This window comes from Trichoplusia ni, chromosome 5, assembly GCF_003590095.1.
Source record: "Trichoplusia ni isolate ovarian cell line Hi5 chromosome 5, tn1, whole genome shotgun sequence".
NCBI classification, from domain to species: Eukaryota; Metazoa; Arthropoda; class Insecta; order Lepidoptera; family Noctuidae; genus Trichoplusia; species Trichoplusia ni.
The window spans coordinates 7,534,748-7,550,250 of NC_039482.1; the positions used below are offsets into that span (position 1 = coordinate 7,534,748).

Consider the following 15,503-nt stretch of genomic DNA (forward strand, 5'->3'; position numbering starts at 1 on the left):
CATGACCTGGGCTGCTTTTGTAAGACGACTAAAAAATCACGGTGTATAAGGGTGAATTGGACAACCTACTTTTTTGGAAGTTTGTTAAAAATATACAAAAGTTGGCTTCGCAAGTGTAATAAAAAATGAATAACAACAACATACATAGTTCAGTGTAGTAAGTCAACTGTTTTGAGGATACAAATAAAGAATTACAGCTAGTAGTATGTATAAAACATTTATTCCTTATACTATAATATACAAACACTATTGTACAAAACGATTCAGCACAACAAGGACTTAATTAACACAAACATTCAGTCTACAATATTATTTGCAATTGGGAAGAAACAGAAATGGAATACTTTATTCATAATATGAGCTTTTATAGTAGAACTACTGCTGTGCAAGCGAGAACGCTAGTAGTATGCTATCTCGCTTCTCCAACAGCAAGTCTTGCTTTAGAATTCATGGTAAGCAGGTAACTGTAACGGCGATACTCAATTCAACTGCCAAGAGAACCAAACTACGTAATAAACACACATTTTTAATGATCACTTATCACTCCAGATCATCCCAAAAAAGGATCTATGTAATAGTGTTTCTTGTGCTCAGTTGCTTTGATTTCACTAATGAGAATGTGTCAATCAATCAATTCATTCTATCCTTCTATTTCCCATGGCTGGACATTGGCCTCGGACACTCCGTGGTCCGCCTTGCGCATCCAGTCTGAGCTAGCTACCTATTTTAGGTCATCGGTCCATCTGGCTAGAGGGCGTCCTACATTTGCCTATTGGTCTCGACTGAAGCCTTCGTCAGCTCCAACAGTCCTTCAACATGGCCAGCTCACTGTCAGTTAACTGTACAAGCTATATCTTCAAAGTAAGTCCAAGCATAGCTCGCTAAGCGGAGAATTACGTCACAAACTGTTAATATTTCAAGTTATAAGATATTTAATTGCGAGTAAATAATATAATAGTATGCAAAACAGTTTTATGTAGGTAACTTGGTACTATACTGCACATAATTGATTAATTTAATATTACAAGTCTGCCCGTGGCCATGATACCTGCAACGGTGGCGAAACGTCGAGAACTAAAATCTAAAATTAAACCGCGCTAAAATCCTTAAAAGTAGTTTCATTTCAAATTTTGATACTTGTGAAGTTTAAAATTGACGTATCGCCGTTACAATCGTGGGAGGACAAAATTTCATGGAAGTTCTGATTTCAAGTCTGATTCACTAGCCTAACTTGTATGAGGAGGTACGGTGTACAAAATCGGTATATTTGTAACAAATTTAAACGTCCATTGAGATAATTTATCCCAATACAATGTGTGGGTGCATTCACTAAACACTTTATTTTGAGTCGCGCTTTCTTTGAGTTAATTTAATACTTGAATCGTATAGATACTGACCTTTCTTGTAATGTCGTGAGTGAAAATAAGTAATGTTATGAAGATTTGGTGATTTTTAACTTTGAATAAAAAGTGTTGCTATCCTCTGGTGGTGAAACTGGTTGTATTCTCTATTGTCACTTTTGGTACACGCGCTGAAATAGCCTTTGCAATAGACAGCACAAACCAGATTATAAAACCCAAATCATTATTTACACTTATTTTAAACCATGACATCACAAGCTCTACCAATAATCCAAGTTAATTTTAACTCGTACATCATTTTCACCTTAAAGTTGCAAAACTAGCGACTTGAAAGTGTCATTTCAGCATACTGACGCGTCAGTCCTCATCGAAGTGCGCCCACACGTGAGGCAAGCTCTAGATAAAGTCAGTGTAGTTGTTGACGTCGTCGAACTGCTGTGGCTGGGACGCGGGCCGCGGGGCGCCGCCCCCGGGCCTGTACTGCGGCTGCTGGGGACAGAAGCACACTCAGTATGGAGCACCTTCATGACTTTTGGACTAGGTGTAGGCAACAGATGTCGAATAACATAATCAGATTTACATCAACCAGATGATAAGATTTTTGTTAGGAACTCTTGGGTAAATTGCACTTGGTGCGTGTTGAAATGCTCTACATTGCCGCGCAACTGTGGTGACGCTGCACGGCGGTTCAGGTTTCGTGAGTACGAGTCTGACACTACCCGCTTCCTCCCCCCAGGAGGTGAGTGTCCATGAGGATTCCCCCGTGTAACCAAAAAAGAAGGTTAAAGCTACTCTTGATACGGTCGGCCCGAGGCAAGTGACGTGTTTCGGAAGGCACGTTAAAGTGTTGGTCCCGGCTGTTGCACATTTTTGGCGGGGTCGCGAGTCAGGTATACCCATAAATACGCGTGTGTAATCAGCTGTATCATTTTAGTATAGTTAATAAGAACTCAATGTATATAAATCTTGTTGAATTTAAAATTTCGTACATCTGATTTTGTAAATCGACTAACGCTGCTGACATACACCCTTGGTTATGATTGAGACAATTTTAGTATTATAATTTAATATACTAAAATAATTATATTAGTCTGCCTATATGTTACTAGAAAAAATAAATTTAATTCGGCAATGAAAGAAGATCTAATTTGCAATATGAGTAGTTAATAGGTTAAATCTAATGATAATATAGGGTGTCATAAAATGACACTTATTGTAATTTTAACGATACAGTAATAATATCCATTTTTACAAATCATTCTAAATTAATTTCGGTCGTTTGACAACACCCTATATATGAGTTTATTAATATTTTTTTCTATTGAAAAGACATGCAACGTTGTGACCAAATAACATTAAGAAGGAATACAAATATAGTTATTGTATATATTCGTTTGCAATAAAAACTAAATAACCCTGTTTTATAATTTTGCCAATGTATGTATGTTGTAAAATAATAACTATATAATGTTGAAACATATTTATAAGTAGGTATAATACTTTTAATAATGTATTTTTTTTATAAATAAAATATGTCCAAAAGGCAACGGGAATCAGTTCAAGCTGCCGGTGGTTAGGACTCGAGAAAGAGAAATAATAATTATTTGTATCAAAATTAGTGTTTATATTTAGACATGTATGTCACCGGTCACAATAATTAGTATATGTGTGAAGCATTACTTGTGCTAGCGTTAATGTGCGTGCGAGTGCGCGAGTCGTCTCACATGTGGGGGCGGGCGCCGCGCGGCTGCTGCTGTTGCTAGAACATAGGGCGCCGGAGCTGCTGAGCGAGACTTGAGTGCGAGCTGATTGGGGCTGAGTGGGGCTGAGTGGGGTGGGTGTTGAGCGACACGGTGTGAACGGATTTAGGTGATAAGCCGGTCTTAATTAGATATTTCTTTAAGTTTTTTTTTACACGTGTTTTGTGTATGAATATGCATAATGAAATAATGATATAACATCTATACCATCGATACTTGTTGTACCTACCTAGACAATAAGTGAATGATGTGGTCGCCTGTAATTGGAGGCGCACACTAATATTGTACGCAAAAATGTTAATATGCATGTAATTGTGTAGCCTCTGTTGGCGATCCGATCCAATAAATAAATAAATAAATAAATAACATTTTTTGAGGACTGATTTGAACAGTCATTTTATAGTGCGCGTCTAGTTATTTTGGTTGTTTATTGAGTTAAGCATTGCACATATAATTTCAATAAACAGGATTTTTATTTGCTTTCAATTAAACAAACAACATAAAGTGTTTTTAGGCGCGATGAATAACATCATTGCCACTTTTCTTATTCATATGGAAGAAGAAGAAAAAAACTAAGAATTTTAACTATGATGTGATAATACTAAATACGTCCACATGTTTCGCTTACCTACCAACTAAAATAAACTATAACTAAAGTTTAAGTACGCCATACTATCACTAAACTAGGCGTTTTACTAATCCTCGGTGTCTCTTACGCTGATCAATTTAATCGAATGAAGTATGGGTGTTGTCCAGTGCTGCTGGAAATAGGATACCTCAATTTGAGTAACAACTGCCAGAATATTAAAAAAAAACTTTTCAAATATTTTTTGTTTCTTGCATCTCCTGCACAGTTAGCCGTTTAGTTGAAGTCACCACGCTAAATCAACTGAGGGCGACGTGTCGCGGGTTTGATCCCGGCTTTCTCTGTGCATGTGACCTGAATGTTTGTGAAACCCCAAACACTACAAGGATTAAATAACTAAGTGCGGGAGTCGTATTAAAAAAAAATGTTTTGATCAGCGTTCAAGGAACCGAGTTCAAGTATTTATATACAGTCTAATAACTATATGACGCACTGAATCTCGCTCAGCAGCACTAAACAGACGACGTGTTAACAAGCTGTAATGATGAGAAAGCATTAGTAGTGGCCTCGAGTAAGGCATGATCAAGATGATTAAAAGAAGGCAATGACTGAATAAATACAAAACCAAAAAGTTTTTATATCAAGGACTCTTTTAGGCACCGTGTTCCGAAAGGTACGTTAAATTGTGGGTCCTGGCTGTTATTCCTACATCTTTGACAGTCGTTACAGGTAGTCAGAAGCTTGAAAAAGTCTGACAGCCAGTCTAACCAAGGGGTATCGTGTTGCCCAGGTCACTGGGTTGAGCAGGTCAGATAGGCAATCGCTTCTTGTAAAACACTGGCACTTAGCTGGAACCGGTTAGACTGGAAGCCGACCCCAAAATAGTTGGGAAAAGGCTAGACCGATGATGACCGTTTTAGGCACATTCGAAACGTTATCAATGACTCCAGTTATGGAATCCGTGGAAAAATAACGATTTCTTTTTTATAAATAGAGTAGTAGACTAGACTTTAACAGACTTCAAATTGTTATAATCAAAAAGGTCTCGCTTAGTGACAATTCGATAGTGACGTCATAAATTTCACTTTGTACTTTTAAGGGCCGATTTTTCAATCATCAGTTAATTTCTATCTGAGGAACAAATATGGCCGTTTGACATATTTTCTATAAAAAAGCTGTCAAAACTTTAAACATATTCGTCAGATAAATTCGGCGATTGAAAAATCGGCCCTAAGGCATTTTAATCTTATTTTGTAATATTTTTGGATTTGAAGTTATTCAGTCAATCTTTAGAAAGACAAGTGCAGTTATGAAACCAAAAGAGCGTGAACCTCAGGCATCGTACTGTATTCGAGGTTCACTGGAAAACAGAATTAAAGAAGTTATTTACAAAAGAAAGGAGAAAAACTCTCTTGAAACGATGTCTTACAGTCTGTATCGATATAACATGGCTGATGGCTACAAATAGTTCGACTGGCCCGTTGGTCGGACACAAATGTTTGTGTGATAAGCACGATCATTTGTTCTGTGTCTGGGTGTAATTTATTTAAATTATGGGCGGAATTATGTGCAAAATTTAGTATATTGTCATATTGATACAGACTAAGAAACTCATGAAGTAATGACACTATTGGGGCACTAGATGGTACCACTACACTTTATGTTATTCTATAAGCATTATTTATTATAACTATATTAATATTGTTATTCTAATACATACCAATTGGCTGGAACTCACGAAGCTAATTTATTTTAATTTTACTTTTTTAGCTTGAAAAATCTTGATTCGTTTTGAATTGATAACTTTAGTTTTTGTAGAAGCAAGTAGTCATTCTTGTGATATACTAAAATGCAATAGATATCATCTTTTCTTATATTGTTTTTGACAATATAACCTCCCAATCGAAGGGTAGTACATTTTGTATCGTTAAACATTTATTAACAGATAGTTTATATCCAAAAGATAGGACTACTATTGATAAATACTAAAAAGACCTTGACATGTTTTGACTGTGACCAAACTTGTTTAGTTTTTACTTCCATTGAGCAATACAAGATAACCATCTTCAAGATTTTCACCCTAGTATACCCAAACTGATTATCAATCGTATGCAATCAGCCTGTAACCACTCTACGTCCCGCCCGCTGTCCTACCTGCTGCAGGAGATGCCTGAGCCCAGGGTTGGAAGGCAGCAGCGGCCTCATGATGCGAGCTGGATGTCCAGCCCCGCCGGCCCCGCGGAGTTGCTGCTGCAGCTGTTGTTGGAGCTGGTGTTTACGCTGCTGCTCCTGGGGTGACAAAATACATGGTAATGACACCTGAATAACGACAAAAATGTACAAACGACTTCAAATGAATAGGTAATGAGCTGAACTTGATAAATTATGGGACCAAATGACAGCAGATTTCTTGTCGGATGAAAAATGAATGAACAAAATACATCCAGTCAGAAGTTCGGAGGTAACAAACAGAAAAATATTTATAACTATAAATAGACGAATTTGAAAACCCTTTTTTTAAGTAGGTTAGAAGAAAAGATAGTAAATATGTTTAATTGCGTAATTGAAGACATACATATATGTATAATAAAATCAATACAATACAAGAAATAATCACACATGAGAGGCTAGTATGCGTCACAACCACGCAATACAACATGATGCTGGCTGGTTACTGGTTGATAAGACTTAGCTCTGGGTAAGACTAAGGTCAGTCATAGTCTACCTAAACCAAGTTTCTAGAATATCTTCACCTGATCCTCAACCACCTACCTCCAGCTGTTTATAATGCTGTTCTTGCTGCTGCGCGGCGTGCAGGTGCGACATGATGTCCATTTGGGACTTGAACTGCGCCTCTTGCTGGTGGGCAGCCTCTAGAGTCTGCTGAAGATGCTGGATCTTCTCCAGGTTCTGCTGGCGAGCTGCCTCCAACCCGTCCAGCTGGGTGACTGGGCGGGGACCCTTGCCGCCCAGCTGCTGTTGTTGGACTTGCTGGCTTATGCCGCCGCCGATCATCATGCCCTGTAATTGTATTGGAATTTGAGGATTCGTCCCGGCTCGCTAGCATTCGGTTCACATTAATTGGCTAGAAAAAACTATGTCATTCTGAGCAGGCATGCGTAGCGAGAGTTTTTCCAATTGAATCGCTTCGACGATACACGGCTTGGTAAAACAAATAATTAAATGGAATACAAATGGTTGTTAAAAAGTTCGACCCTAGCAGAAACGCAACTATAGGCTAACCTATTATGCGAGCTAAATTATACTTTGTCGCGTTCATATTACAGTCTATATTCACATAACACTTATCATCATAAAAAATATACTAAACTTCTAATAAGTAAACATTTTTAATTTATTATTATTGTGTAACCTGTGGATGTTGCTGCATCTGCGACTGCACCATGCCCTGGCTGGGCCCGGGGCCGGGCATGTTGCCCACGCCGCCCACGTTGCCCACGTTGCCCACGCTGCCGGGCCCGGGCTGCATGGCCCCCGCCATGGCGCCGCCCAGCGCGCCCGACGACATGCCCGCGGGGGGCATCGCGCCCGAGCCTGGACAACATGTAACAATACACATTGGGGAAAGAGAACCGAGTGATGATAGCATTTTGATGACATGTAATAAATTGTGTATTGTTCATACACAATGTACAAGTGGAGTAAAGTAGACGCAGTCATGTTCTTTGTATGTAAATTACAATTTTCTACAAGATATAAAAAAATGTCCTTTTCGTCATCAGCTGATCAAGAGTAGAATATTGGTTATTTGAGAAAATTGCTACATTATAATACCTACCAGAGCCAAAACAAAAATATTTTCAATTCAATTTTACACTTCATAACATTAAATCTTAAAAATTGTACTGAAGATATAGCCAGAACTTGGCGTGGAACAGTTTCTTCGCAGAAATCAGAAAATCTTCCACACGAACAAAGTCACTGGCATGGCATAGCTAGTAGGACTAATATGATGATGGTGATGATGATAATGATGATGATGATGATGATTAGTACGTACCAGCCATGGTAGCATTAGGCATGTTGGGCTGCATGCCGCCCGCCGCGCTCACTGTCGCCGGCATCTGCTGCTTGCTGATGATCTGACTGATCTTCTGCTGTTGTATCACCTGCAACAAAACATGCAACGTGCACGATCTAGATCTAGTCTTTGCCTGGTATCGTTCTTAGTGAACTAAAATAATAATAATAAACCTTCATAGTTGTTTTAACAACACTAAATATTGGGAAATCGTTTTTAATGATTTTTTAGCAAAATAGACACGAAAATTGTTTAACTCATTTTTAGTATGAATAGAAAATATCAATTTTGTAAGCGTTAAGTCAAAGTCACGGGAGTAAAGTATTAAGAAAGCCACTGATGGTTGATTTAGACTCGAATTAAAGACTAAAACCCCATTTCTATTGCTTGCTTTCTGATTGCTTGACTGTTGTCGATATTTTTGCCGCTCAAACTGTCATGAGGAGTATATAAAGAGTATGACTTACAACTTAATTTGATATCTAAAAAGAATCACAATATTTTGAACAAGAGACATCCTGATTGCCAGATGTAACAATGACGCCAATGACAAGCGTTTGTGAGATCCACAAACGCTTGTCCCTGAATCTGGGTGCTTTTGTGCGAGTGATTTGAATATTTCTGAAAACGCCCCACAAAATAAGGTTGAAATTCCTTAGCTTAAACGCCGTACCTCCCTCTCTCTCTCACACACACATACTCTATCTATTTCTCTCTCTCTCTCCACACACACTCTATATGAATGTTACATTACCTTCCTAAGTCGATCCACGAAGGTCGCCTGGTTGTTGGGTATGAACCCGAGGTAAGCTTTCTTGTCCGGCGTGTACAGCAGGATCAGGACCTTGATGTCACACTGCGGGGGCGTCGGCATCGGAGAGAAGTGGACGCAGCCGGCCTGGTAGACAATTATTATTATATTAAATACTTTTTAATGAACAAACTATTTTTATGAACCGACTTTAAAAGTGAGGATACTCTAAATTCGTTCGTATTTTTTTTATTCGGATTGGATGAAGTGTTTTAGTTGATTATTTTACATTTAACGTCTAAATCCCTGTTATTTGTTCTATCATATGTATGGGACATGCATATTCATGTCATTTTAAGTATGTGCATATACCCACTTAGGAAAGAAAAAAATCTTTAAACCGTACAGTATCTACCTTGATCCACAATAGTAGCAACAATCGCTTAGATTTAAAATACCAGCCTATATACAACCCACTGCTGGGCACAGGCCTCTTTCCATGTAGCGATAGTTTGAGCATTGATCACCATGCTAGCTCATTGCGGATTGACGATTTCAGATTCTAATATTTAGAATTTATGTTTGATCATAATTATCTGTTAATCAGTGGTGTCTTAAATAAATTAAGAAAGTACTTTTGAAAAAGTCACATTGATATCACACCTATGTCGGGCGTAAAAATCCATGCATATAACCGCGGCTTTAATACAAGATCTGATATATAAAATTCCGTTGTCACGATGTTAGTTACCGTACTCCTCCGAAACGGCTTAACCGATTTTTACCAAATTTTATATGCGTATTCAGTAGATCTATTTTTCATAACCCTAAGTGATAAGGGTTGTCCACCCTTAATATTTTGTCTCCACTGTGATCATCGGCTGTTAGGCGGTACTTAGTTCGCCGGGACAGGTAGTGAATATACATATACTTACAAATCCATTGACCATGACTTTGGTTAAGGCGTCCAGGGCCTCGCTGGGCTGCAGGTGGAACAGAACGGACTTGCTGTCCTTGAGGTACTGTCCTCCGATGTTGCTGATCAGCTGCTTCGGCATCAACTGCATCAGGAGCTTGTTCGGCCATGTGTCCACTTTCAATTCAGGCTCTATGTCTTTTGTACTCGCTGATACCTTGGAAACAGAACTTTGAATTAAATAGGGTATTTGACAAAAGAAGTCTCTTACAAAAAGTATTTACTCTAAAATAAGGTTTTCCAAAAATATCGGATCAGTAATTTTTGATAATGAAGGTGAAATGAATCGAAACGTCTCGACCGATTCTTATGAAACTTAATATTCGGTGAGTTTGAGAATCGGACAACATCTATTTTTCACTATTTTCAAGAGCATTAAATTTTTTTTACCGTGGCACATCAACGTTTGCTGGATCAGCTAGTCTAATACTTAAAATAAATAAAAATCACCAATAAATAGACACTTTAATTGAGTGACCAGACCTTCTATATCCTATCAAGGAAGTTTAAACCTTAACCAGCTAACATAAGTTCCACAATTACCTGGCAAGGTAAATGCTTGGTGGTTTTCTGCTGGTCGCCGGGCGCTTTGCCCTTCTCCATCCACTCGATGACTCCGCTCCAGATGTAGGAGCGCTGCAGCTGCGCGCCCGACGGCCCGGGGGTCACCATCGTGGGCATGCGTTGGTGACCAGTCTGCAATTATCAATATATCTATAGGTACTAATATATAAAGCTGAAGAGTTTATTTGTTTGTTTCTTTGAACGCGTTAATCTCAGGAACTACTGACTCAAATAGAAAAAATATTTTTGTGCTGAATAGACCGTTCATCGAGGAAGGTTTTAGGCTATATACCATCACGCTGCGACTAATACGAGCCAAGATACAATGGGAAATGTGGAAAAAACAGGGTAGATATAAATCATAACTTATATCTTCTAACCATGCGGGCGAAGTCGCGGGCAACAGCTAGTTATATAAGAGGAGTATAGATTTTTTTCCTTTTTTAATAACGACTCCCGCAATAATGAATTTAATCCATGTGTCTCGGGAGTTTTACAAACATACAGATCACATGCACAAATACACCACAATAGACTCAGAACAAGCATTCGTGGATCACACAAATGCTTGACCAGAGACAAAAACATTGTCTACCCTGAGAAAGAAGAGAACTTTGACCCAGAACTTCGGACTGAATGAACCGATTTATTTATTCTTTTTTCATTTAACCTGAAATAGGTGCTGCCATTTGATCCCAAAATGTCAAATTTGGCTTCGTGTTCGGCTTGAATGTTTGTGAAACCTCCCGCGACACAAGAGCGTAATTTGTAAGTGCGGGGTTCTTTTATTTTAATATATAACATATATTTATATATATAATATCTACAGACCTGTGCGGCGTGTGCGGGCGGCGGCGGCGGGTACGAGGGCTGCGCGAGCTGCGTGAGCAGAGCGGAGTTGTTGTAGAGCGGGGCCCGCGGGGGCGCCAGCCAGTTGCCCGCCCCGCGACCTACTCCCGCCGCGCCTACAACCAACAACATCTTATATATTTTGATAGTAACTATCGTGAGAATGATTCATTGGGCTACCCCGATAAATACGCGCGAGTAAACCGTTACATTACATCTTATATTATCAAGGTAATCTATACGAATATTATAAACCTGAAGAGTTTGTTTTTTTGTTTGAACGCGCAAATCTCAGGATCTACTGGTTCGAATTGAAAAAATATTTTTGTGTTGAATAGACCATTTATCAAGGAAGGCTATAGGCTATATAACATCACGCTGCGACTGATAGGAGCGAAGATACAATGGAAATTGCGGAAAAAATTCAACAGAAAGGGCTTCAAGATCTTTTAACCACGAGGACAAAGTCGCGGGCAACAGCTAGTATCTTTTAGTATCTGTAGCGGTTTTGTTATTGACCTTGGCAGCGGTATTCCTTACGGGAATATTAAAGAGTCCCGTGTAGCTTTGAATATTGATCACCGCGCTAACTCACTGCGGGCGATTCCAGATTCTTATTCAGAATATTTTATATCTAGCAAGAATCTTGCAAATAAACCTATTGACTGTGAGTGACTGTGACTTGTCTTAAAATAATTAATAAATTAATATAATATATAATATAATCACTTTTCAAGAAAAACCGCGATAAAATCCGTAAAAGTAGTTTTAGTTCAATTATTTCAAAATTAATATAACTTTGAAAAAGTCACATTCGTACTTTGTCTGCGGTGGAATCGATCCTGCATTTTATGCATACAAATCCATGCATAAGGGTAGAGGTAACTGGAATCTCGTAACTCAAGTATAAAACATATATTATATTAAGTTGTAAGATATACATACCAACGCCAGGCACTGCTTGTCCGCCGGGCCCCGCCCCCACGGGCGCGGGGGGCGCGGGGCCCGCGCGCGGGAACACGGCCGCGCCCGGCCGGGCAGGGACCGCGGCGCCGCGGCCCTGGCTGGGGGCATAACAGTAGATATTATAGTAAACAAGGAACAATGTAAGGTTGCCTATCTTTTGGAGCAAGATGTAATGACTAATAAAAAGCTTTACGATAATTAACTTTTTAATTTTTATAAGTAAATCTCTCTTCCTGGAGAAAATAAGGTATCGTGTTGCCCAGGTAACTGGGTTGAGGAGGTCAGATAGGCAGTCGATCCTTGTAAAACACTAGTACTTAGCTGAAACCGGTTAGACTGGTAGCCGACCCCGACATAGTTGGGAAAAGGCTAGGCCAATGATGAATGAAGTTAATCTCCCTTTCAACCTTGATGTTTCAAGGCAGGTGTTTGTTGCAGGACGTAGCAGACAGGTACTCTTGCTACGTCAGATTTGAAATCATGATTCTTAGAAGTCAAATTGATGTGTAACTAAGTAACTAAGTTGGTAAATCGAAATAACTGGTGTGTTTCGAGTACAGGCTGTTTTTATTTCCTACACATTCTTTGCACTTAATTTACTTTCAATGCAAGCGTGATTTAAGTACATTGATACAACTTACCCATAGACATCAGCCTGTATGTCGGGCACGGGCGGCGGCGCGGGGCTTGGCGGCCTCTCCTTTAGACTGTAGCCCCGCAGTAATACTAGGTGACGGGGGTCCTAAATATATAATTTGTAATTTACGTTACATATAAGCTCATAAAGAACGTGATTACATTCAGCAACTGACTTTAAGCTGGTTTGAATACTGCCGGCATAAGCAGTTTTCGTCTGCATGTCAAGTCAGGTATCGAAGTGTTGAAAGTTAAGAAATTCTATGACACAAATGTATTGAAAATAATCGCGCAATCGCGTATGAGCTGTAAATAGGAAATTTCAGAAGAAAATTTATTTTAATGAATTAATGACTTTAACAAAAACACAGGATAACAGAGAACATAAGTAGGTGCTTAATATATTTCGGAAAATAAATTATAAGAGTTATAAACAGCTGTTGCCAGGGTGTGTATGTATTGCGCTTGACTTTATTGTATAAATACGTGTGCAATAAAGAGTACACTGTAGTGTGGATTTTGGATTTGGCAATATTTTGTATATATATCTGACCTTGGCGTAGTTCCTCTGCTGCGCGGCGTGCAGCTCGCCGCCCGCGTGCTCGTACAGCGCGTGCAGCGCGGGCACGCGGCGCGCCGCCGCCACCGACACGTGCGCGCCGCGCTCCGCCAGCGCGCGCGCCGCCTGCTCCAGCGTGCCCGCCGCGCCTGCACCACACCCGACGCCGTTACATACCGTACTACATGCTACAGCTTGGACACAATGCCATCTAGCCCCATATTAAGTTAAGCTTGTAATATGAGTACTGAACAATTGATAAATGAACTCCTAAATTATAGCTCATCACAATAATTGATAGATTTAAAAAATCTGAATATCCACGTTTTTAAATGGCAAATTTTATCAAATTTTGACAGTTTTTATAGTTGTAAATTGCATTATCATCAAGTTTGAAGCAATGCCTCGAGAGTTGTAAAATTCCAACTGGAAAGACAAATAAACAAACAAGAAAGAGAGTTCATAAAAACGTGGGAAAAAAGAACTCCTGAGTGAGAATCAAACTCACAACCTCTAACATAGCAAACAAAGCCACTGAGCAAACCTTCATCATTTTACTATAAATAACCCTACCAAAAATGACTATAAAACATTTACAGTATTTAGACTTACCTGGTGGCACCAGTCCACCTGCGTATGCTGAGTAAGGTGGGGAGCAGCATAGCAGAAGCACATGTATGGGTATGTCATTCCGGCCCAACTCCTCAAAGCAGGCTAGTGCTGCAGACAAAGCTTCAGTCACACAAGCCCGGCTTTCTGCATGACCACCTATGTATCTGTGAATATATTTGTAGGTTTTTAGAATGCTTTGAAATTGGATACAGGTTTTTTAGTGATTAATTAGAACTTAATTTTATTAAGATTTATTTATTCATGAATTTTGAAATAAAGCTACAAATACAGAAATATTTAGAACATCAGATTTTTCATAACAACATAAAAATTGATTTCATACAGTATATGAATTAGCAATAATAAACTGGTTAGTTTCATTACCCCTCCAAGCCTCATCTTGTAATTCTAATTACCTTCTCTTAAAGGTAAAATGTCCAAAGGAACTTAAATAGATAGATAATAACTCACTGTATTTTATCAACAGTTTCCACAACATTCTGTGGGCATGTGAAGGGCCCGAAGGTGGCGACTGGAAGCCCGGGGTGGCAGTCAGCAGCCTTGTATGTCACTATACTGTACACAGAGCCACTGCCAGCACCTTCCTCTATTGATCCTCCATGAAAGTATCTGACACATAATTAACAAAAATACATAAAACAACCATTGAATATAAAAAGTAGAAAATACCACTGCTAGAGATATTTATCCTCTTTTGAGGACAAAATAGTTTTTATTTTGTTTAGTATTATTATTTCTACCCTATAGTGTCCCGCAGCTGGTAACCCCTCCCTACTTTTAAAGACATAATTGCCCACAAATTTGAATGCTAAAAATAATAGTTTATATAGTAGATTTATACATGTATAAGTACTTTATTACACATAAATAAGAACTTGATCAATATGTTCGAGGAAAGTTCATGTACAAATGAGGTTTGCTGTCCGGTTCTCTTACAGCAAACCTCATCCACTCATTCAAAGTGAAAAGTAGAGAATCTATGTAATTCATTACAACAATATAAGACGATAAAAACAATCCTAAAAATTCCTCTGGCAGTAGGATAACAACAAACAAAAAATCCTACCATATTAGTAATGTTAAGGGATGAGACTTTTTTGAACTGCAATGTTTTAAATAATTAAAAAGACCACATCTTAATGTTGTTAGTGTCTATGTATGTGTGTCAAATTTATTAAATAATAACAAATGCTTACTCTAAAGTAGGTACAATATAGTTTGTTTTCAGTTCACTGATATAAGCCCCATTGGCGGCTGTAGCTTCAATAACAAATATCACTTCAGCCTGCACAGGCGAGTCTGGAGCGTTTACCACCATTATTTATTATGTTTAAACAATAATATTGAAAATAAATTCAGTCAACAAAATAAAACATAATTTCGGCGACAACTTTACGATTGACGCTGACTGTCAGTTTTGACATTCCGATTCTCTAGGGCCGTAGATGAATATAAACTAAAATCAATTATGAACTATTTAGTTGATAAAAAATGAGCAAACTATTTTCATATTTATTATAGGTGGTGAATACAAATGTATTGTTCTAATGAACTCATTTAAAAGAGATCTAAAGAAAGTTTGTAGTACTTTGTGGCGATCAAGTTTGATTTCTTAGGTAGATACAAACTACTGGTATATTCAATTCCACACTAAAAATAAACGATTAAATTGATCTATATGTTGCCACAAGGAGTAGGACACAATTGGGGAGTTATCTTTTACATTTTTATGAGTATCGAAAAAAGTAGTAAAGATTGTGTGTTCCAGTTGGCTTAATGCAAAGATTTTTCTAACATGTAGTCGATTTTACGTCATATGT

The 15,503-nt window shown here is 38.5% G+C and overlaps 1 protein-coding gene across 1 annotated transcript; it reads right to left on the reverse strand.

The window, feature by feature from the left end:
* Nucleotides 1-201: 201 nt before the first annotated feature.
* On the reverse strand, nucleotides 202-15,091 carry LOC113493892 (mediator of RNA polymerase II transcription subunit 25-like). The gene is made up of 15 exons (XM_026871923.1): nucleotides 14,880-15,091; nucleotides 14,134-14,292; nucleotides 13,663-13,826; nucleotides 13,045-13,199; nucleotides 12,497-12,597; nucleotides 11,839-11,953; nucleotides 10,872-11,051; nucleotides 10,020-10,172; nucleotides 9,436-9,633; nucleotides 8,504-8,647; nucleotides 7,729-7,837; nucleotides 7,081-7,262; nucleotides 6,480-6,728; nucleotides 5,862-5,996; nucleotides 202-1,850 (listed from the first exon to the last, which is right to left on the reverse strand). Exons 1-15 carry the CDS (start codon nucleotides 14,999-15,001, stop codon nucleotides 1,758-1,760), a joined length of 2,259 nt encoding a protein of 752 aa, XP_026727724.1. The 5' UTR covers nucleotides 15,002-15,091; the 3' UTR covers nucleotides 202-1,757.
* Between the last annotated feature and the right edge of the window lie 412 nt (nucleotides 15,092-15,503).

Coding starts and splice junctions, on each gene's coding strand:
- LOC113493892 (XM_026871923.1), bottom strand. CDS start 15,001: ATGGTGGTAAACGCTCCAGACTCGCCTGTGCAGGCTGAAGTGATATTT. Junction 8,648..9,435: donor AAGTCATGGTCAATGGATTT/GTAAGTATATGT, acceptor ATTGTCTACCAG/GCCGGCTGCGTCCACTTCTC. Junction 1,851..5,861: donor TCAGGCATCTCCTGCAGCAG/GTAGGACAGCGG, acceptor TTCTGTCCCCAG/CAGCCGCAGTACAGGCCCGG.